Source organism: Myxocyprinus asiaticus, chromosome 22 (genome assembly GCF_019703515.2).
Source record: "Myxocyprinus asiaticus isolate MX2 ecotype Aquarium Trade chromosome 22, UBuf_Myxa_2, whole genome shotgun sequence".
NCBI classification, from domain to species: domain Eukaryota; kingdom Metazoa; phylum Chordata; class Actinopteri; order Cypriniformes; family Catostomidae; genus Myxocyprinus; species Myxocyprinus asiaticus.
The window spans coordinates 33,747,501-33,772,392 of NC_059365.1; the positions used below are offsets into that span (position 1 = coordinate 33,747,501).

At 38.3% G+C, this 24,892-nt stretch overlaps 1 protein-coding gene across 2 annotated transcripts in view; it reads right to left on the reverse strand.

Annotated features, from left to right (window-relative positions):
* LOC127413119 (NEDD4-binding protein 3-A-like) overlaps positions 1 to 24,892 on the reverse strand; it is a 45,191-nt gene that overhangs the window by 876 nt on the left and 19,423 nt on the right. For both annotated transcript variants that reach the window (XM_051649997.1, XM_051649996.1), the window contains exons 2-5: positions 6,669 to 7,112; positions 2,891 to 3,496; positions 2,316 to 2,579; positions 1 to 417 (exon numbers count right to left, since the gene is read on the reverse strand). The exon at positions 1 to 417 is cut by the window's left edge and continues 876 nt beyond it. In XM_051649997.1, the coding sequence (XP_051505957.1) occupies positions 1 to 417; positions 2,316 to 2,579; positions 2,891 to 3,496; positions 6,669 to 7,079 (1,698 nt within the window). In that variant the 5' untranslated portion in view covers positions 7,080 to 7,112. The remainder of the gene's footprint in view (positions 418 to 2,315; positions 2,580 to 2,890; positions 3,497 to 6,668; positions 7,113 to 24,892) is intronic.

Here is a 24,892-nt window from a genome sequence, read left to right on the forward strand (position 1 = left end):
GTTCTTGTGGTACATCTCGAGGTAGCTGGCCTGCATCTCCTTCTGGTACCGAATCACCTTCTCCTTCTCGTTCTGCCACGTGCTCCTCTCAGCCTCAAAGGCTGAAGTCTGCGCCTCATTCTGCCGCCTCTCCAGCAGCAGTTCTGCTCTGAGCCGCTCCTCTGTGGTACTGGCTCCTCCGGTATCACCTGAGTCCACTCGAACATCCTCGAAAGCAGGCAAGGGGCATTTCCGGCGGGCGCCCTGTAGGGCCATCTGCAGCATGTCCATCTGGCTGTCTTTGGCCCGGATCTGATTGCACGCCTCGTGCAGCTGAGTCTTTAAGAGGAAGATTTCGCTCAGCTTCTGGGTGACCTCTGCCTGAGAGTCCCGCAGCTGTCTGTTCAGTAAAGAGATCTCTCCTGATTTCTGACAGACCTATACGAGGTTAAAAATCATAACAAGACTGTCAAGGATAGTTTAAATCCTTTGTTACTATACTGGCATTAAAAAAAATCATGAGTTTGAATTTGATTTGCATTGGCCATGCCCCATACAATGTTGAATTGGAATTTAAATTGGAATGACAGAAAGAGGAATTTCAACACAGTCACACAAAGGTTGTGTGACAAAACATAATTAATAATTATTTTTGACTAGTTATGCCTTTTCCTAATTTAAAGATTTTTTTTTTTTCCTCAGTCACACTAAAAGAAATACTCTTAAAACAATTTTGCCATCCAGTACCATGAAATGTCTACCACATTTCAGATAACTATATAAAAATAAATATTGTAATAATATGTAAAACAAATTGGGTTCTTCCACTGTGGTCCATAAAATGAAAGTTAATTTATTAAATAAGAAAGTACATTTATTTAATATAATATGAAATATTTAAAAATTAAATACAAAATTCTATAGCTGGCATTTCAACCAGTGATTAAAAGAACAGTTCATTTATTAAATATATGACACGTATAAAAAAATAAAAACAAAATTCTATAGATGGCATTTCAACCACTGATTAAAAAGTTCATTTATTAAATAAGAAAGTTAATTCATTAAATGTAATATGAAATGTATAAACATTAAGGTAACACCATCTATGAAGTTCATATTTATAATGCATTGTAAAGGCATTATAAATGCATTATAATGCATTCATAATGTCCCATAATACATCTTATATATGTTATAACTTCTCATAAATAATTGCAAGAACAGTTATAATACATTCTAATACTTATTCATAGTTATACCTAAAAGAGTATAATGCATTATAACAAAATAAACGTCCTCAAAAGTTTATCCTCAAAAGTTGTAATATAATATACAGAATATATTAGGTATCATAAAAGTGCTTTCTACAAAATCATTATAGTTTAAACATTCATAAGGATTGACATGATCATATACAATTAAAAGTGTTCTTGACCTGCTTTAAGTTACAAAAGCAATGTCTTATATACAGTCATAACGTAAACTTGTAATATACATTACATTACAAGTCAAGCTTGTATAATGAGATTTATAGAAAATGCACGGAATACAAAAGGAACACACATCCTTGATGTAAATTTTGAGACAGGAAGAAAAACACTTGTAAAGCTTCAAGGTTAAAACATATGTAATATTATGGATGTTAAAAAGAAGACTTTGCTTTTGTCACTTTACTTAAAATATACCTAATATATATATATATATATAATAAAAATAGATATAATACATTATAACTTCTACAGATAAAATGTTATGTTGGTCATATTATAATGCATTATAATCTAAGGTATAAAAATGAATAGGTAAGTATAATGTATTATAATTATAATATTTATTAAAACAATAAAATGTCCATAAAATGAAAGTTAATGTATTAAATATAATATTAAATGTATAATATTAAATGCAAAATTCTATAGATGGCATTTCAACAGTTGATTAAAATGAAAGTTAATGTATTAAATATAATAGGAAATATATAAAATATAAATACAATATTCTACAGATGGCATTTCAACCATTGATTATTAATATCATCTAATGCTTCTGGAAATATATGTTGTGTGTAATTCCTGCAACAAAAAAAAAAAAATGCACTTATAGCAGTTGTCAATTTCTTTGAATTTTATTCCATGTTAGTTCTACTTATTATTCAAATAATATTTGAATTTACCTCAATTCAAATTCAGGAATTTAAAATGCATTCTGAATTCAATTGTGAATAGCACACAACCCTGCTAAACATAATTGCATCCCCATTTTTTCTCCAAACTAAAAGCTAAAATTCTCTCGAGCCCCAATTCCTGATCCCGCAGTTTTGACTTCATGCATACCTCCCATTGGGTCTCCTCGAGCTGGGGATTAATGTTCTGACTGTGTGTCTTTGGGTCTTGACTTTTCAGGGTCTGACACTCAAGCCTGACAGCAACCAGCTCCTCCTGCAGTCTGTTGCGTTCCTGCTGTGCCTTATAGAGCTGCAGCTGCAGGTTTCGCTGTGAGCGCTGGGAATGCTGGGATACCTGACGCAGTTTGGAGGTGTACAGGTGCTTCAACTCTGTCACCTCCTTTTCCCAGAGACGCTGCTTCCCTTCAAAAACCTGCAGCACGACACACAATTATAATTATAACTACATAAGGCTGGGCGGTATACACTGCGATGTGTCAGTACGTTCTGCTATACCCAGATGATATCATTAGGCAGGACTGCTTGCTTTATTACATGTAAGAGTGCAAGAAAACATGAAGAAAAGCAAAAAAGGCTACATGAAGATAACTGGAGCTATGTTTTATAATACTAGCTTTATTGTTTTTCTTTGTTTTTTCACTCTGGAATATAATGTGAGACTTATATTTTGTTATGAATAATCATATTATAAATTATATATATTATTCATTTTCAGATGCTGACCTGTGCAATGGCATCCTCACTCTCATCCAGGTTCCTCCTCATCTGCCTAAGCTCGTGCTCCTTTTCCTGCAGACGCTCCTCCAAGTCCTTCACCACATCCTCCAGCGAGTGTGACAGCTTGTAGGGGGGCTGGGACTCGCTGCCATAGCACTGAAGCCGGTTCAACGTAGCCATGCTCTGGCATGACACGTCCGTGATGGTGGAAGCAGCACCTTTTGAACCCAGCGAGGTCCGATCCAGCGAACCAATGTGGTTGATGTGACCCATGGAAGCGCTGATTTGCCCCAAGTGAGGGCAGAACGGCGGCCGATAGGGTGGCAGGCTGTTCATAGAGTTGTGCCCGGAGTCTGATGCGTTCTCCTCTTCTTGGCTGAGGCCCCGGGCTGCTGCTGCTAGTACGCCTTTGCAGGCACTCGTGCCTGGTCGTGATGGGGAGGAGGACGTGGAAGAGGTGGACAGTGATTTCTGTGCTGCTTTGGCATAGGACTGATGCATGCCGTTGGTTAAGCCGCTCTTGTGCTCCTCCGACTTGGATGGGTAGATGTTCTGCATGGAACTGAAGTTTTTTGGAGTTACCGGTTTAAACGCAGAAGGCCTGAAACGTGGCTGTGAAGGAACACGGATCAGGCAGTTACGGGCTTTTCTTTCTTTTCTTTTCAGTAACAGTCCATTTCTGTCATTATTTACTCACCCTCATGTTGTTCCAAACCCATATTGTGTTATTTTTTCCATGCAACATAAGTTGAAAATTGTGAGTAATCCTTCCATACAGTTCATAATGACCATGACTGTCATGCACCAAAATGCACCATGAAAGTATCTTAAGAGTAGTCTACATGACATTACAACATTGTATATTAGTTTTCTGAAGCCTTTGATAGCTGTGTGAGTAACATAACAATATTTAAGTCATTATTTACTAATAATCTTCACCTCCCCCAAAGCTTTTATCTACCCTGCGGTAATGTCCAGATTGAAAAAAATGATGCATCATGTTCGGTCACCATGCTGTATCATACGGCTGCAGAAGACTTGGAATATAACACACAAGTCACATTGACTACATTATGGTGCTTTTATGGTGTTTTGTGTCCTTTTTAAACCTAGACAGATGTGTTCGCTATGAACGGACAATCAAAAGATGTGGTCAGCCACTATGAAACATTTAGAACAACATAAATAAATAATGACAGAATTTTTATTTTAGAGAGCACTGTTCCTTTAAATGTTGGAGTCACGCCAAACAACATGACGTAATGTAATGTAGACCACTTTTACATCCATTTTATGTCACCTGAGGGAGATTGTATTTGATTACAGTGATACATTTAGCCAGCAGATGCTAGTAAGTTAGTCTACACACTGCTGGCCTGAACTGTTTATATGATTTATCTCCGTTTGTGAGTGGGGCAGTAGCCCACCTATAAATAAATTAAACTTGCCTGAGGAAACAAATATTGCCTTTATTAAGCCAGACTGGAAACATTGTCAGGATTTGAAAAGGAACCCATTAATTTAGTTTTCATTCAGTCATTTTAAGGTGTATTTTTTAACTCCTGCTCTTTCAGAGATTTGTTGAATGCTTACTGAAAGCAAGTGCTGATGGGTAAAAAAAATAATAATAATAATTGATTCTACTACTGATCATTATTAACTATTTCCACCATTTTTTCATTTATTAATGCTGCATTCATGTCATTTTGGAATTATCGTAATTTCAAGATTACCCTGAGTTCTTCATGTCTTCAGCCTAAGAAATGATTGTTTTTTATGACAAAGCTCTTAATGCCAAAATGGATCCATGTGGGACTTTTTTGTTGACAGCAAAACACACCTCCACATGCTATTGCAAAATATTTAAAGGTGAATTATGATATTTGGGTGCCACTAGCATCACCAAACACAGTTGCAAAAATAATAATGGTTTTCAAAAAACTCTGAATACTCCCCTTCTGCCACTGGTCAGACAAACAACTCACTATCTGTTTGTCTGAAAAACAAAATCACAACTTAGTTTGAGTAAATTTTGTTGAGTCAGACTGGTCGGGATGCTCAAATAAACAGATAAATGTTTTGAAAGTCTCACAATAGCCACAATAGCTTGGTTTTCATCCACATATTTGTATGCAAATTTTGGTATATCACATAAAAAATGCTGTATGGCAAATCCAAGATGCTAATAAAATACATAAACACTCGCTTGAGGTGGATACATTTGTTATTCATAGACATGCGCATGAACTACGACAGAAACACATTTACCGAATAAATTCCTATAGAATTGACACAGGAATACCAATGCGCATCAAAACAATCGTGTGACTTTGTCTCTGCAACTTCCATTTTGTTGCAATTTCACCGAAAGTGACAATTTTGTTCTCTTAAACACATGAGATGGAAACACCCGTTTATTCGCAAATAGTTTATGCTGATTTATCACATACATTAAATCCATAACTTGGATGAAAACATGACTAGTGTTTATACTTTTTTGCGAAATCAACTTATTTATATGTTATCTCGTCACTGCATTTTAAACATGGAAAGGAGTATTTTAACTAGAGGTCAACCAATAGTGGATTTTTGCAGATACCAATAACTAAGGTGGTGGAAAAGGCTGATAACCGATTAATCGGCCGATAGTTTCTTAAAATCGATTTATAGAATAAAAAAAAAAAGTCTTTCCTTAATATAAAGGGAACAGACACTGAGGCTACAAGAATCGAAAATGAATAAAATCCCAAAAGCAGTTTATTGTATAACCAAAATTCCAATAATAACAAAAATTTGGTTTATAGAGTGGGACTTTTAGCTATAAACAAGCCTGAAACACACAGGGACTCATATTTTGAAAGGACAGAGACTTGGCTCCATTACAATGCTCTATATGTACAGTAAGTATATACCAAATTAATCTTTTTCTAGCCAATATATTCACCAGATGAAAAGTTTTGTACATATATTTCACCAGATGAGGTTTATATGGTGAGGTATTAAAAAATAAGGAATTTAGGGGCCTGGGTAGCTCAGAGAGTATTGATGCTGAATACCACCCCTGGAGTCACGAGTTTGAATCCAGGGTGTGCTGAGTCCAGGTCTCCTAAGCAACCAAATTGGCCCGGTTGCTAGGGATGGTAGAGTCACATGGGGTAACCTCCTTGTGGTCGCTATAATGTGTGTATAATGTATCTCGCTCTCAGTGGGGCGTGTGGCGAGTTGTGCGTGGATGCCGTGGAGAATAGCATGAAGCCTCCACATGTGCTCTGTCTCCGTGGTAACACGCTCAACAAGCCACGTGATAAGATGTCCAGATTGACGGTCTCAGACATGGAGGCAACTGAGATTCATCCCTGCCACCCAGATTGAGGCGGGTCACTACACCACCATGAGGACTTAGAGTGCATTGGGAATTGGGCATTCCAAATTGGGGAGAAAAGGGGAGAGAAAAAGAAATCGGCATATATTTTTGCGATAACTGATAGTTTCAAAAATCAACTAATCAGTCTGCACCGATTAATCGGTAAAACCGATATATCGGTCTACCTCTAATTTTAACACTGAAAAAAATCACCTTGGTAACACTGGCTATAATAAAATGGCATAGAAGAAAAATGAGTAGAGGTTGCCACGAAACAACCTTAAAGTTTTGAAGCCACTGTCAATTTGGTTGTTTTTACATAATGTCACAATGTTCAAGTGCAAGAGATGATTTTACAAGTAGGAAAACATTACAGTAATTCCTACATGAACGCAGCATAACTTGTAGAACACTATATACCTTGTCAAACTTGCCACCTATGGGAAGTGAGTTCTTTCCCAAATCAACTTCCTTTCCATCCCTGTGGTAGACCTTAGTGTAGATGTCCTCCTCCTCTCTCCTGTGCTCTCTCTTGATGGAGGAAGACCCAGAGATGATGTGCTTGCTGCCTTTCGCTTCCTTCTTGTTTATGTTAAGATAGTTAAGCAGCTCTCTCTGGTTGAAACCTTTCTTGAGCAGACTGTGGTTCTGGCGTCCTGATACCTGTGGAACAGCTCTATTGCTCTTGGTAGGCGACACGTCTGACTTCTCGATGAGGCTGCCTACACTTCCCATGATGCAGTGGCCTGATGCCAGAGAGGATGCGGGGTAAACGGCACCAATGCTTTTGTCAGGGTTCTGGGTCAAGGACAGGGCCTGGACTGTTGCCATTGGTTACAGGATCAAATTGCTCCACTGGGATTTCTAAATTGGAAGAAGAGAAAGGAAAAACGATGAAAAAACCCTTCAGGGGATCAGATATGAAATCCTTTATCTGCAGAATTTCTTAGTATTTCAAGAAGCTTTGGTTGCATCCATATCCACGTCTCCAATTATAAAGCTATTTCAGTTACCATCCAGTCTTGCTTTTTTAAAACAGATATCTGTACAAATTTCACATTTTCATTGACTTTCCTCTGTCCATGTGATCATGAGAGACATGAACGCATGTGTATGACAAAAAATTCTTTAAAATGTTCAAAAGTCTATTTTGCATTTTTCTCATTTAAAGGAATAGTTCACCCTTAAATGATAATTCTCCCATCATTTACTCATCCTTATTTCATCTCAAACTTGTAAGACTTTCTTTCTTCTGAAAAACGCAAATGAAGATAATTTAATGGAGATGTCTTTTTGTCCATACAATGCAAGTGAATGGGGATTACATTTACAATTCCAAAGTGCACATAAAGGCAGCATAAAGGTAATCCATACGACTCAAGTGGTTTAATCCATGTCTTCTGAAGTGAAATGGTTGGTTTTGTATGAGAAACAGACCAAAATGAAACTTATTTTTCACTATAAGTCTCCTAGGTACAATCATGATTTGAAGCTTGAGTCATGGATTACCTTTGTGCTGCCGTTATGTTCTTTTTGGAGCTTGAAAGTTTGCGCCCCATTGACTTGCAGTGTATGGATATATTCACATAATTCCTCCATAATAATATCTTCATTTTTATTCCACAGAAAAAAGAAAGTCACATGAGTTTGAGATGGCATAAGGGTGAAATATTATCATTTGTAGGTGAACTGTTCCTTTAATCCATTGTTTCATTACACATTATATGATCAGTATAACAATTTGTGTGAAAAAGTCTTAATAAATTAATATAAATGACCATTTCAGAATATCTTAGTATTTAAAAAAAAATAAAAATAAAATAACAATAAAAAAATCCATATTTTCAGTGTGGTCCCAGACTTCTGGACACCACTCTATAAGGGTAAGTGTATATTTTAGGTGCAGTGACCAGTCACCATTTCTTCACTTAAATAATCCTTAATATAGTCTCTTAATTAATCTAATGTCATAAAAACTGCATGTATCTTAATAATAATATTAAAATAAAATATTTCATCATTTCAAATGTCACGACAACTAGCTACTCATAAACATATGTACTGTTCATATATTTTCTCTCATACATGTCATTTCACTTTAGACTAAAAAAAGAAAATGGATCAAGAGCATCTGCTTTCCTCTTAGAAATGAGAAATACTGTACAGACACAAGTTCACAAGTCTGTTACATAACTGAGATGATTCAAGCTGGGAGTGAGCCGAATACTCCGAAAAGGAGGGAAACTGCCTTTTAAAATGCCAGAAAACCCACTTTTAATTTATACAGGAATCCTGTTGCATTAATCGTTGTTCTCTGGTAGTCACTAATCTTTCATCTTTCTCTACTACGAACAACTAGGCCTATGTGGTGAACATCTCTCCCTCAATGTGAAGCTGAACTACTTAATTGCTGTTATGCTGCTGAATGGTCTATCTAAGAGTTTGAACTTTGAATTTGTCAGTTTAGTATATAGTAGTCTCCTTAGTAATCTCCTTTGGTTTTGCTCACACTGCACACAAATCCAATCTTTAGGGCAGAATGTCCGCACTGTCGTTTTCCATGTGATGAAATCAGATCCATTTGTTCAGACGGTAAATTATTATATAGTGTATCTCGATCAGTTGCTACAGTAATGATGTGAAATAAGGGGAGAAATAAGAGAAATAAGGGGCCGTTCACACAGGGACAAGTTTTGTGTCCATTTGCACTGTTCTGGAACAGTTTATGTTAACATGCGCTAGATTGACGTTTTTGACCGTTGCGACGCATGAGCGCAGCATTTCTTTTCTGACTGTGTCAAGTTAAAAGGACTTCAGCTTTTAAAAACCTGTCTCAAGACATCTGCTTTCTGGTCCATTTGTTGCACTGCTTTTTTAATGCATTCTGTGTAAACGGTCCAAGAGAGAGGAGCTGTCATTGTGGAGAGAAAGGATGGAAAACTGGAAACGTTTGCCCACCCTCATGTCTATCATGACATCTCGTTGGGGTATTAAACTTGGGGTGCATGAGAGAACATAATCGATTATATTTACGCATTACACTCGATTTTAGGCATTTTACGCAACCATGAATATGCTTTGTCCTAAACTACTGACTCATTCACTATTCACTACATAGTCAGTGCCACTATATGAGGAAAGAGAAGGCAAAAATAAGTGTATTCGGACATAGCTCCAGAGCACATATTTGTGTCACGTGATGAAAAATGACTTGAAATTCGATCTGACAATTCATATTGAGACTTTAATCAGATTTTTAAGCCATGAATGGATGTGGTTTGGTTGGGTTTGTAAACATCATATTTCAAAAAATATATATGTATTTTTGCCATTCAGACTACAAAAAAAAAAAAAAAAAAACGAAACAGTTTCAGTCGGTTACACCAAAAAAATCCGATTTTTGCTGCATGTCTGAACAAAGCTCTCTCTCTCAATCCATCTTCTCTTTCCAGAGCACCTCATTAAGAACCTGTATTGATTTCACCTCAACGACCTTCTCTTCCATTGCTATAAACATATGCTATTGGCCTGAAACAGCCGTGTAGACAAAATATGATGCACTCAAGTGTGTTTGCCTGTGAATACACCCCTCAACAGGCACATCCATTGTAAATTTATACTCACCCACACTCTCATATGCAAGTAGAACTCATTTCTGTAACTAAGAATAAACCGAATTCTATTGAAAAACAGCCAGCGCCCTCTGAAAATGTTCTAAATAATAAAATCACCTCGTTTAAACAACACTAAGGCCAAATACTTAATCGCAGTGAAGCTTATACTGAGAAATGGATCTGCTCAGAGGCCTAAAATATTCCAAAGTGCCGGCATTTTGCCAGACCACAGCGACTCAGCATCTCTGGGTTGAGTTCCTGAGTGCTGCCTTCTTGTCTAATGCATCTTCACCTCTGGCATCTTACCCAAAGCAAACATTTACTAAATGTGACCAACCACCAGTGGAGACCAGCTTTTGTACAGTAAAGAAATCACTGAACAACTGATTTGCACCTCCGATTTGTGTCAGAGTTCTGTTGGTGTTTATTTTGCAAAAATGACCATCTGACTGCTCATTATCCAGCTTATTACAAGACTACTTGCCAAATAAATAGATAAATGGACATGTAACATTGATATGATTTGAAATAATTTTACAAGCTTACTTGTAGAGATTGCAGAGTGATACAAGAAGTAGAAAAGATGACTCGCAATACCCGAATGACCGGTCGGATATATCTTAATCCTAGGCTATATGCTGCCATTGACTAATCAGAATCGAGTATTCCAGAGAGCCATGTAATAACAGTATGCAGCACATCCCAGTTATAAACAGCCTGGCCTACTGTCACCACATTCCACCAACAAACACATACAGCACAGCATCCACTATAGGACTCTCTGTTACACCAACAAAATCATAATTTGCCAAATTCAGGTTTCAGCTACTGGAGTGATTATGCAAATAGTTAGAGAAGAGGAAAAAAAGTACAGCAAAAAGTTTGGGCTCTCACCCAGAGAGATCAAAAAGGCTGCTCATGATTTTATGCATGAGATGTGGCTGAGCTCTCCTCAGCTAACTACCAGACTGTTGCACAAGACCTTCGTCTGCACAGGCGCTGTTATAAATATGCCATGACTTGGAGTGCCACTTTAGTTTATGACTGACAGGATGAACAGTGAAGTATCGTAATGGGGGAAGTCAGAGAAATAGGTAACTGCCCTGAATGTATAAAGGAACTGGGTGTGTCACCAGAATATATGAATAGATGCTGAGCTGTGCCTGATGATGTTGGTTCATTACAGGATGACATACTGAGTGACTGTGCTTCGTGTCATGTTAGAGTAAATTCTGAGTGATATTCTCATACAATCTTGCAATCCTTTGTGGGAAACATGTAGTTTACGCTAATGACACTGTGTAAGGAATGTGTGTGTTCTGTTTAAAATAAATAAATAAATACAAAATTATGAAAGGAACAAGGGAGATGTGGGCGGAAGGGTTGGTGAGGGTTCAAAACCCTTTTTAAAGTGGCCACAAATCCTGAAGGACAGGAAAAATGTTGCATCCAGTCTTTTTCCATAATTGCCTCAGACATTGAACAGCCAGAGTGGGTTGAGAGACTGGGCTTGATTTACAGCCTAGTTGGGCCCTTCAGAAGCAGCGGCCCTTCCACACACGCTTTCTCACAAACACATACACATTCCTGCTATGGAAACACTTTAATTAGAAGTCTGCCTAACTCACAGCAGGAGGTCAGTTCATTTGTTTAAAGAGCACCTGAAACTTCCCATTGCCTACTTCTGATTCTGTTTTAGCTGTCTTTGTGTACTGCATTATATTTGATCCTATGTAACAGATGCATCAGATCACAAGCACACGGAGTCTGAAGAGTTAACCATAAAACTAGAAAACAACATGTTTTAACAAAAATACAATCTTCATATTTCTGCTTTAAATGCTCTGGAATACCTTGCCCCATAGATTTCCATTGTAAGAATGCGCTAAAATTTTTTGTTTGTCTTAAACTGAAGGAAATTATTTTCTGTGGTAATCAACACCAGGCCACAGATGCTGTCAACAGAGCTGAACTTGATTTAAACCCGGAACTTTCCATTTATGTAATATTTAGTGTGAATTCTTCACATTCCACAACTCTCACAACAATGCAACATGTGTATTAAAACCCATATACTATACAACTTTCATTGATTAGTTGGCCCTGATAATTACAGTAAAATAACGCCAAGGCCAAAAACATAATAAAAACCTCAAATGACATACACACAAGCTAAATAGTTCCTTTATGGAAGTGTACAAGTAAGGCAGATAAGCAGAACACACAAAAAATGATCCTTCAAATTCCAAACATACTTTGAAAAATCAAGTTAAGACTTGCCGTCTCACTCATAAGACAGTTCCTGTCTAGCTTAACATATCTCTGAAAATATCATGTTCACTTCCTCCTCTGGTACTAAACATTCATACTGCCCTATTCCTGCCTTGTTGCACAATGTGATGGGAATAACTTCCTGGGAAAATGTGCAACAATTCCAGAGCACAGACTTACAAGCAGGTTTTGTTTGGAATAGCATACTACCATAAAATTATTATTAATGATTACTATTTCTGTTGTATATAATAATTATACTGTGCTCAGTATGCTAATTTTCTGTATGCATGAAATAAGTATTTCTGAGATGATGACTGATCACTACTCAATTAAACATGAAATGTAATGAGGACGTGTGATTTAGCATACTTCTTACAGAAAGGTTAGTCGTTGCATAATGTGCTCTTTTCAACATACAATTTTTTTTAAAACAGCAGTTAGTATTCTGTACGTACAATATATACTGTGTAGTATGAAATAAGAAGCACACTTCTAAACCCACCCACAGCCCATGATCAATGTGTTCAAATTAAAATCAAACTTAAAGTCACAGTCACATGGCTGCCAGCAGGATGACACGTTATTCCACTAGGCATTTTCACTCAGCCGTCCTTCATTTGCTGTTACCCAAAATCAACATTGGGTAACAAACCTGAACCCTTCTGCACATCACACAGAGAAAAGTTACAGAAGCTGAAAAAGTGAAAGGTCAGGTACGTAATTATTTTGATGTTAAAATACTTTCTCTTATCCCAGCTTATACAGAGACAACTAAGTAAGCCATTTGAAGTTGATTCCCTCAAAAAGTGAAAATGATATGGCGCTTTCAATACGTGGCATAGCAACACTAACCTAGTTTCCATCCACTTTTCGCACTATTTTGTTATCGACAAAGTAAAAATGCGTAAAAATACGTTTGGGAAATTCTGCCTGTTTCCATTCAAATAGCCTTTTATCGCTAAAAATGGCATGCATGATGACGTTGTGCCTAAAAAAACACTTTGTCGCATAAATTTTGGTTTACCGCAAAAGAAATCTGCCCTTAAGCCATTTCCATACAGAAATGTGTTTATCGCTAATTGTGTACCTTTCACCTCCCAGATGTCCCAAATTTTTTTTCCTCCAATGTTTTGATAAAATGGGGAGAGTATTGAGACAATTCATTGAAATTAGCCAGCTAACTGTCATTTTAATTTCACAAATAAATGCAATCAGAAGAGTAGGAATTGCAATCAAAAGGGAACAGTTGCCCTTCTGATTGGACTGTAATATTGGTTCTGATGTTGCGCCTATGGCAGATTGCCACCGGTTCCGATCCGAAAGCTATTTGTAATGGCCCTGTTCAAGCTGGAATCCTGCACCAAGTAGCGGGGGAAACTCTTGGTCTTAGTATAAGAACCATCCATTGATGTGTATGCTGTGTGTACAACTATTAAAGAAAAACTGATGCAGTGTAATATCAGGGTTTACATATATGATACATTCCTGATATTCAATAGGCTATTTTGAACAGTCATCTAATCTAAAGCATCACCATCACAACTGCATTATGTCCCACATATTTTTCAGCAACTTTTAATGTCCAACTGAACTTGATTGTCATCGAAAATTAATTTTAGCATTATAATGCAATTTATATTTTCTGAAGAAGCTCAGCAAATGCGATCCGAGGTAAAGAGGGTTAGATTTAAAATATTTAAAAGATTTAAAATGTTCAAAAGCTCGTTTTCTGAAAGTGAACTCCGCATTGGACAAATATTTCTGATAGTTTATAGTCTTGAAGTGTAGAAAATGTCATTCAGCCGACTTTATTCATCTACAGAAAAGGGTATGGCTAATTTAAGTTTGTGTAAAGAAAAGGCAGAAATATATATATATATATATATATATATATATATATATATATATATATATATATATATAGGCCTAACAATATAATTTTTTTCATTTGGTAATTCATTATTTTATTTAATGCTTTATTCATTTGGTAATTTCTTTAATTTAATCCAGGGAATTGTGCCAGCATTTTTTAAGATAAACAATAATTTTATAGAATTGGGCTATGTTTGTGTTCCAAAAAAGCACACTGATGCTGTTCTCCTAGTATTGTTTATTTATTTTTAATTTAAAACATCTTTTGCACAGAAATTATGTTTTTTTGTATTGTTTGCTAATTCCATGACTGCCATCTATTTTGAATGGTGTGGAAAAGCAACTTTAATAAATAAACGGATGGCTACGGCAAATTAATTAATCACAAACAGTGGCCATTCATTTGTTCTCCATGCACTTGTCGATGTGCATGATACGAGATATTTATGTTGGCACTCCTGGAAGTGTCGTGTTTGCAGATCGGATCTATATGCCGTTAAGATCAATCCATAATCACGTACAATAAATTGGCTTTCAAGGATGTATACTGTCATCATGACTACACAGGCTAACGATTGGGGTAAATTCTGTCATGTGACACAATATTTTTGCGTTAATGCCAATTTCCTCAACAAAAAGTGTTTCCAAACCAGTTTTTTGCGACAACTGAAGTATCAACATGTAGTTTATGTGCTAGAGTTAAATGGAAAAATATTATGTCGACACTCGTGAAATTTTAGCGATAATTTACGTTTCCATCAGCTTTATTTTGATGCGCTAAAACTTTTTTTGCAAAAAATCCTTGGATGGAAACGTAGTTACTGGCTCAACTAATGCTGTGAGTTTTCGAAGGGACAATCTGTTTGTTGAACCAGTGGAAAGCATGGGGAATATTCGGGGGAACCTTTTAAAAACATCCATTATGCCGGCTTGAAAAAGACGGGCTATTCTACAACGTGGTTTATGGTTTTTTTCAAAATCCCTGAACCCAGACTAAAATTTCTAACACTAACTTCTCCTAGAACCTTTAAGCTACATCCACCAAACTTGGTACAGACCTTCAGACTGTTTTAACTGTATTTTCTAACTGATCAGGCTTACGGTTTTCATATAGTGGACAATCAAAAATTGGGAAAATCCCAAAGACTTACATGGACAGAATGTTCAAATGGGCCAACGAAATGCTCCTTAATTCAAACTCCAACTGTCAAAAAATTTAAATGTAAACAAACCTACAAAAGGCCTTTGATCTGCTTTAAGTCTCTCACTCTATCTATCTGATGGTTTATCTGACTATTTATGTGACAATCTGGCTGACTATCTAGCTAGCTAATTGCTGTTTGTCTTACTGAAATGTCTGGATTCAAACGTCATACTTTTAGAACAAGTTAAAACTTTCAGACAAGGCTTTATCAAGTCAACATCAAAGTTTGTCTTGACAAACGTTCTCTATATAGTTATTTTTGCAATTCCATTTGGTGACGTTAGCAGCACAAAAATTATAAACTCCCTTTAATGAAAAAGACCTGCATAGCCTGAGGGCACAACATAACACACAGTATCTTGTATAGTTCACCAATCACAAATGTACATAACTCTTGCCTAAAAAAGGTCTGTTGAGGTGAAATTGCCTGGAACCTGAGTTTTCACTGGGCCATCATTCATTATTCGCCGATTTAGCACCAAACTGCTGCGTCATTAAACTGAATATGACTCTCTGTGAAATATGACATGAGTCAAATAGTGGCAACTTCATTCACTGAAAAGGCCCCAACTTAACAGTAGCTCTCTTTATAGGCATTGCATCATGTTCTATAAAGGTCTTATTTTGGTATAGAAGCACCATTCATTTTTCACAGTCACACACACTGGAGACATTCTCTTTAGTGAGTACTGGTCTATTTATCACTGGGGAAGCTCCATAAACACTTGGCCCTTCAGCGTTAGAGGCTGAAGGTCAGAGAGAGAGTGAATGTTTTATCCCAGAATCATGACCAGGGGCCAGTTGCATAAACATAGCCATTAACTTAAGACTGCATCTAACAATAAGTTTGACTAGCTAAAGACGCCATAGAAAGCCTGTTGCATAAAACAAGCTCACAGTTGTCTTTAGTAAGACAGTCTAATTTGCATTGCATTGTGGGAAAATTAAGACACTGAACAGCTTTAAAAAAAAAAATGGCCAACAGTGGACGCTCAATACAGTTTTCATTCACTAAAAAAATATTTGCTTATTAGAGGACTACAGTGCTTCAAAATTTATTCTAATGAACAAATTTAGTGATTTTAACCCAAATAATAAAAAACACATGTCATTTTGTTACCATCATTGAAGTCAAAGTCTTCTACAGAGTCTCAACTCAAGCCTCCAGCTGGCTCTGCTGACAGTTATTTTCCATGCCAACATACAATGTAAACAAAATTTAGCCTATTTTGGTCTTAAATTAGTCTGATCTAAGTTTTTATGCAACTGACTGAAAAAATTAAGACCAAGATTTTAGACAACTAACTAGTAAGACTAGTCTAAAACAGTTTTATGCCCTTGGGGGGGCATTCAGCAAACTGGACATCCACTCTCTTGTGTCAGTTCCTATATCTACTTGTCTTATTTATGGATACTGCAATCTTTCAATTTTCAAATATTTTGAAAATTTTTTTAATAAAATTGTCCTGAGGTATCTGGCACCAAGACATTAGCAGCAGATCCTTCAAGTCCTGTAAGTTGCGAGGTGGACCCGCTGTGGATCAGACTTGTTGGTCCAGCACATCCCACAGATGCTCAATTGGATTGAGATCTGGGGAATTTGGAGGCCAGAGCAACACCTTGAACACTTTATCATGTTCCTCAAACCATTCCCGAACTATGAGTGCAGTGTGGCAGGGCACATTATCCTGCTGAATGAGGCCACTGCTATCAGGGAATACCATTGCCATGTAGGGGTGTACCTGGTCTGCAATGATGTTTAGGTAGGTGTCTTGTGTCAAATTGATGTCCACATGAATGGCCAGACCCAGGATTTCCCAGCAGAACATTACCCACAGCATCACACTCCCTCCACCAGCTTGTCATCTTCCCGCAGTGCATCCTGGTGCCATCACTTCCCCAGGTAAATGACGCACACTTACATGGCTGTCAAAGTGATGTAAAAGAAAACGGGACTCATCGGACCATGCAACCTTCTTCCACTACTCTAAGGTCCAGTTCCAACGCTCGCGTGCTCGCGTGCCCATTGTAGGAGCTTTCAACAGTGGACAGGGGTCATCATGGGCACTCTGACCGTTCTGCGGCTACACAGCTCCATATGCAACACTGTGTGTTGTGACACATTCCTCCCGTAACCATCATACAAATTTTCCATGTCTTGTGCCACAGTAGACCTTCTGTCGGTTCAGACCAGACGGGATAGCCTTCATTACCCTCGAGCATCGATGAGCCTTGGGTGCCCAACACCCTGTTGCTGGTTTGTGGTTTGTCCCTCCACTGTCGGTATGTACTCACCACTGCTGACCGGGAGAACCCCACAAGCCTTGCCGTTTCAGAGATGCTCTGACTCAGTCTTCTGGCCATAACAATGTGGCCCTTGTCAAAGTTGCTCAGGTCATTACTCCTGCCCATTTCTCCTGGATTTAACAAGTTGACTATGAGAACTGATTGTTCGCTTACCATCTAATCTACCCAGACCTTGATATGTGGTCTGGTTGGAGATGATCAACGTTACTCACTTCACCTGTGAGTGGTCATAATGTTTTGGCTCATTGGTGTATACTTGGTGTATAGACTGAATATTTTTTTTTTAAATCTTTTTAAAAATGTTTTTGCTTGTTTTGTAGTCTAATATAAAATGTTAAATTGTTACAAAAAATTTGTTTTTTATTAAACATGAGCATTTGGACCAGATAGTGAAGGAAAATCAGATGATCTCATGAAAATTACGAGATTGTAGCAAAATTTTATACATGATGTCCACTGTGTGACGCTAAAAGCAAGTTACATTTTCCCCCAACAGATGAGGTTTTAATGGTTAATGCTCTATGAGTTTTAAATCAACAGAACCGACCTCCCTACCCGAAACCTTAAACCTAAACCTTACCAATAGTGTCATAAAATGCAAATGTGAGATGAAAAACAATTGCTGAAGCAACCCACATCATTTTGTGATGTTGCTATGACACTTTTGTCTCACGTATCGACTCGCTCTTCAGGAGTCCTTCGCATTACAAGTGCAATGCTCAGTTGTGCAATATGTTGGTGCTTAAACAAGCTTGTAAATGTAGTTGATTATGTAATGCAAACGTCAAACTAAAATATAAGATAGTTTCGATTTGTTTTAATATTTTGATGACCTTTGATGGCCTAAAAAAAGGGGTTTTGCTGCTTGTTCAATTTACTTAATCAAAATTAACTAAAGCAACACAATTCTAGAACATTTTGTCACAACTTAATTTCATTGCATTCTATCAATTTAAATTTGTAAAATTAAGTTTACTTAATCAATTTGAGTTGGGACTACATTAATACTTTTTTGTTGTGTTAATGTAGCATTGATGAAACTGGGCAGGCGATTTCCATTTCCTATCTTGTATTTACCACACAGAAATTAACATCTACCCAGCCTGATCTAACAAATGACAGTAACTACCATCTGAATAATGCAACCAAAAATCCCCACATGTGCTCATGTATGGGCAAGAAAACTGGGAAATATAGTCTGGAGCAGAACAAAATGTGTGTTGAAGTGTGTCAGTTGCCACACGTGATCTAATGTGGTGAAGACAGGCTGAATAGCTTGCGAGGAGGATTTGAGGAGGTCACTGTGAGAGTGTTAAATCGTATTATCTCTAATGCTGTGAAGAGCACACAAACCTGAGCCATTCAGGTTTGTTTTAACAGACCAAATCCTTGTCCGTCACCACACCCCACCCCCTCGCCTCAATAGCGACCTCAACTTCCCCAAGCATTATCACAGAATGTAACCTTTTTTAAACAACTAGGTGAGACATTTGTGCAACAGTAGATTTGGACATTCCATTACTTGCCTGAAACATGAAACTTTAAGAGCACTTGTCTGTGATTTATGGATGCATTTTAAACAGTCACTATGGCAACTGAATGGAAACTTCACACCTACCTTTCAGAACTTTTTGTAAATATAGCTAGAATGTGCTTTGCCTGTTAACACCTACAAAGCATTTTATGCATTGCTTCTAAGTTGTGCTGCCATTTTGGTTAGTATTCAAAGTGCTGAGTAAAAAGTATTTACAAATATATTACAGTAATCTGGCTCATGTAGTTTAGTTGTTAAGTTATTGCACTAAAATTAAATGCAAATGTCCCTGTTTAAAATCAAAATCGATCAAATCTGATCTACGGTTCTGTAATAACAATCAATATGTCATAAGCATACCAACAACTCCATTACAGATCTCTGTGCAATCATTAATAATCATTTGATTTTGCAGGTAGTGACTTAAGAAGTAATCAATACAGTGTTTACAAGACAGCACTCAAACGAAACCTTTGTTCAAAACCTCTAACACCAAATCCTAAAATTCTACAATTCATTTAGCCTGAACCGCTTAATGTATAGATTCCATTTGAACCTTGTTTTGTAGGTAATTTCTGTCTAGGACTGATATCTATTTCTGGTTTTGTCAAGACTGATCTCACTGTGAATTTGGTGACATTTGAATGTTGAAAGTTCTTCAGCTGAAATTGCTCTGTGCCAGTGGTGTGCGGTCCATACAAGCCATATAAGAAATGTAACGTCTCTCTTTGGCGTAAGCCCCGTCTGGCGATCCGAAGAAGTTGTACTCCGAACCGTTATATCCTGCCGGAGATAGGAGGCAGGGGCGAGGAGCCTACCCCAAAAGAGAGATAAAGTAGAATACTACCCCCAAAAGAGACAATCCAGTCAGGTACGAACCAGGTCTTGTGTTAGGTGTTCATTCTGGAGAAGAGGGGGGAAAAATAAGAGATGTGAACACCTAGATTTGACATGAAATGCGCAATATCTCTGGCATGGTTGTGCAATGCCTTTGCAATAGGAAAAGCCATGTGTTTTTTTTTTTTTTTTATACTCCTCCTTGAGTTTGGTTTTGTCCTTGTGTGTTTTGTTTTTTTTTTTTTTTTTTTAACTCCTCCTTGAGTTTGGTTTTGGTTTTGTCCTTGTCCTTGAGTGCGATTGTGGGCTCTCCGTCGAGGAGCCCCTGGTTGTGCAGAATTTTTGCCAAAGACGAACAACATGGGATGAGGCCCTATGTTAGGCCAGCATTGTTGTGCAGTATCTTTGTTGAAAGATAAACAACATTTGATTATGAAAAACCTCCGACGAGGGAAGAGTTGTTTGAGATATCTTTGCCGAAAGGTGAACAACGTTGCGTAAAGCCATACAATAATGGCGACGTTGCGTGCAATCCCTTCGTTGAAAGAAAACATTTGATTATGAAAACCCTCCGACGAGGGAAGAGTTGTTTGAGATATCTTTGCCGAAAGGTGAACAACATGCGTAAAGCCATGCGATAATGGCGATGTTGCGTGCAATACCCATCGCAGAAAGATATTCCATGAGGCTCAAGCCCTCAAACGAGGGTGGCCGTTGTTTAATGGTTATCTTTGCCAAGGTGAACAGCATACATAAAGCCATACGATAATGGCAATGTTGTCGTGCAATACCCTGTTGAAAGACATCCCATGATAGTGTGAGCTTTCTGGTGAGGGCGAGCTGGCTTGTACAATACCTATGCAAAGGAAACCATGCTTGAGATTATGGAGGCCCTGGCGAGGAAGGTAGACATAGTTATGCGTTATCATTGTGAAACAATGGACATGCTTGAATTGTCACAATAGATGTGATGAGAGAGAGCCACCAACCACCACCAGATAGGTATGACAACTTAAGGCTGATGGAGAGTTGAGCTTGTTTGATGAATTGGGTTAGGTCGACTATATTTCAGGTAGGATGAGGAAGACCAGCGGCTGAGCATCTTGACAGTGGACTCTGGTATACCTCGAAGAGCAGCAGTAGTAGCTGCTCTGATACGAAAAGAATGCCCTGAGAAGACATGAGGGGAGAGACCACAATGTTTTAGGGTGCGGCGAGGCGGTTTCTGAACCAGTAGCGTGACATGGGGGCTAGGGATGGAGTGATGAATAGGGGGAGGAAATTTGAGATGTCTAGTGTGAAAGCAAAATTAAATGAACACGCACACTGGGAGATCAGAAAGTAAAATAGAGGAGTACTGTGCGAGAAGGAATAGTGGGCCCAGGCGGAGCTGTAGGAAGTGAGTGTGGAGTCCTTTCTGCATGAGAGTTGGAGCGTAATTTAAATGGGGTAGTAAGGAGGGGCTTAATCCAACAGGCGGTCTGAGAGGGGTAGGCAGGGTATTAATTTTTTTTTTGCTGGTGGGGGGGCACAGTCTGTCCGGCAAAATTGAGGTGGCCTAATAGGGACAGGAGATCGTGTTATGAGATCCAGACTGACCGGAGAACGATATGCAAATAGACCCGATCCTGTCGAGTTTCTTTAGGCAGGGAAGCTTGCATGTTTAGAGAATCGAGCGTGATGCTGAAAAATTCGAGAGACGTGGCAGGGCCCGTGGTTATTTCACTTGAGAGGGGAACGCCCAACTTGTGAAAAAGCTCGATAGAACATCCAAAAATAGGGGTGTGGGCAGCTGGGTGATCGATGAGCAGGAAATCATCGAGCAGGTGAAGTACGAAGGGGAGCTTAAAGTGATTGAGAAGGATCCAGCATGGGCCTTCCGATAGAGAATTAAAATGTGAGGGCTACTTCTGCGCCCGAAAATGAGTCAGACAGCAAAGTAAAATTTTGACTGCCATGTGACACCGGAGAGGGGCCTGTCGGCCGGGTGAATGGGCATGATATCTTTGATATCTGCCCTTTTTTTTATTTATATATATTTTTATATTTTAGCCCGTAAAACCAGCAGACCATGCGTGGTCCATGACATGCAGTTCCAGTGGACTGAATTTTGGTATCTGCTGTGTGAACACCTATCCAGCACTGTGATGTCCAGAGGAACGAATCCTACTGCCTGCTGCTGACGAGAGCTGCCCCGAATGCAAAAAGGCTTTTTTTTATATAAATAAATACATACATTGAGTGGAGCAAAAACGAAAACATTGATAACTTTAAAATAAATAAATCATTTGGCCACATAGTTAAAGAAATAACAAAAGCATTTGGAGGGAGCTATGACTTACCAGCAGGAACAGAAATTAACAGCAGCAAGATGAAATTAATGAGCTTGATTCGGCACAGGTTTTATCTGATGATTGCCAAACCTACTTGCCTGCTACTAAATGTAACGTCCCCAACCACGGCGCATTAAAAGTGAACAGCATCATACTGAAATGTGTTGATAGATAGTGAAAAGTACTGTAGTTAGGCTGACATAACTGTTAAACTCGTGAGCTTTGAAGTTTGGAACATTGATAAAGCCTCAATGCTTGAAGATCCCCGTAGACTGAAACATGGTCCAACCAAAGAAAGTGAATGATTTATGAAGACATACGATACAAATTCCTGCACTTTAATGATGCCTGAATGAGTAATAAAACGTAAATATGCAGTGAAAAGGGAATTATCCCCTGTATGACCTGATCATATAGGCGATATGCATTACGCTGGTAATGAAATTATCTGATGAAAAAGGGAATGCAGTGTGGAGCCTACCGCTAGGTGTCAGAGGCACGCCGCAACAGTGGTGCTTCCGAGGGAACGAGGAAGTATGTATAGATTAAGAAAACACAGCGTTTTCTGAAGCAGTATTAATGCGCCCTTGAAGTCGCTTGGGTAGGGAACACCGCTTGAAATGTTGAACCCAACGAATAAGTTAATAATTTCACTAAGGACCCTTTCACAAGACTTTAGTGAAGACTATATTAACTGTGATGTCATGCTCCCTCGGAGTGCCCACATCATGAGCTCTGTCTTTCCTAGTGAGTAGGGCATAGGGATGGTACCTTGTATTGGAAAGCGCCTGTATGGAGTGATGAGACCCCGTACAATAAGCACTGTACATCATCATAACATGCCTGAGTATTGATCTCAATCCCCCGATGGGGAACACTCGGGCATGCAACACGGTGAATAACATGCGAGTCAACCTGACCGAGTTACCCTCATGTGATCACGCTGTGCACGCGTGGTTGCCTGCCGTTACTATGAGAGCGAATGTGCTGTTGACATGAAATATTGGCTTTTGATATTGATACAGATGTGTTATGATGAACAGACAGCATAGGCAACAGAAGGCCTAGACCCATGACTAAATCTGAATGCATTTGTTGGATATGATGAGAACTTAGCTTATTTCTGATGGAAATCAGCTGCTGCCTGAGCCGATGATTTTGACAGACTTGGCGAGGAGTGCACTCCTTCTGCGCCGGGTCGTGCATTCCAATTGAGGATGCGGTGGCTCGATTGAGGGAGATCTTCTAAGTGAGAGAGATATGGATGAAGATCTGGGTTTGCTGATTGTTTACTCCCCATGGGTTTGATGCGGGCAGAAGTTGAGATGAAGTGACGGCGTCGTTGGGAAGGAAAGGTGGGCTTCCAGAGATGTTCTGTGCACGGGTTCTCCTGTGGCCTGGAGAGGTCGGAACATGTCTATTATGATTCCGAGAGGGCGCGATCCCACTGAGAATCCGGAAATATGCAGACGTGTGATGCGCGAAGATCTGCTGATTCTGGATAAGGTAAGGAGCAGTGAATAAGTCCGTGTTCATAGCTGGATGTTAGCTAGTCGGAGAGTGAATGGACTCGACGTCAGACAGTGCTATAGAATGATGTTGCCGTGTTAGCATGCTGAATCAGCAATGTGATAGATTGTGAGCAGACTTATAAAGCAATGGCTTACATGTGATTGGCTAGGAGTTACATAGCTAATGGTGCGATGATGTACTGCTGCCAGTCTTCCCGCTAGAACTATGCTGCGCTTACATGTACTGTAAGTATTTACAAATAATGCATTTTATAGCATATATATTCACCAGATGAAGGGTTTTGTATATATGTTTCACCAGATGAGGTTTCATAAGAAATAAGGTTTATTATTTTTCACAATATATGATGTTGAAAACAAGATGTATATGATGACGGGGCACGTTTCCATGTAGTTGCATTTCTCTTTGCTTGCCCTCACTTTAATTTAGAACATTATCTAATAAAAACAAAACAAAATATGCATTAAAATGAGTATAAAAATATGGATGAATATTTTCTATGATGAAACATTTAGATACAGCAAATCCCCATGAGGTTTCAGTGATTGTTTTTATTTCACCTCTACAGGCCGCTGTTATACTGTAGAATAAAAGCTGGTTTAACTGTAGAATCATCCAGAGCCGGACATAAAGGAATACGGAGGAATAATAATAAAAAAAAATATATATATATAGGCATAGATTTTTGCATATATCCGATAGCTCCCAAAAGCAACTATCGGCACAGATTAATCCGTAATACTGATATATCGGTATTACATCGGTATCATATCAGTATTACTAATTAATCGGTGCCGATAGTTGCTTTTTGGGACTATCCGTTAACTATTGGTTATTTCTAGATTTCTGTGCATGTGATCATAAATGAAATGATCCTTAAAACATCAAAATCTCTGTCGATTTTTCGACACTATTTACAGGGTTCGCACAAGGTCTTCTAAGAGAAACAAGAACTCCTGTCCCTTGCATGTTATAGAGGAGTTTTGATTGCAACCTGTCATGTTTTATCGAAAATGTTCTGAAAGTAGCCAACTGTTTTAGATGGTTTATTTGTTTGTGATCTTTTCTTATAGAGAAAGGTATTTGAGGAACTCTTTTTATTTGAAATTTGAACATTTATATTGCGTATTAGATAA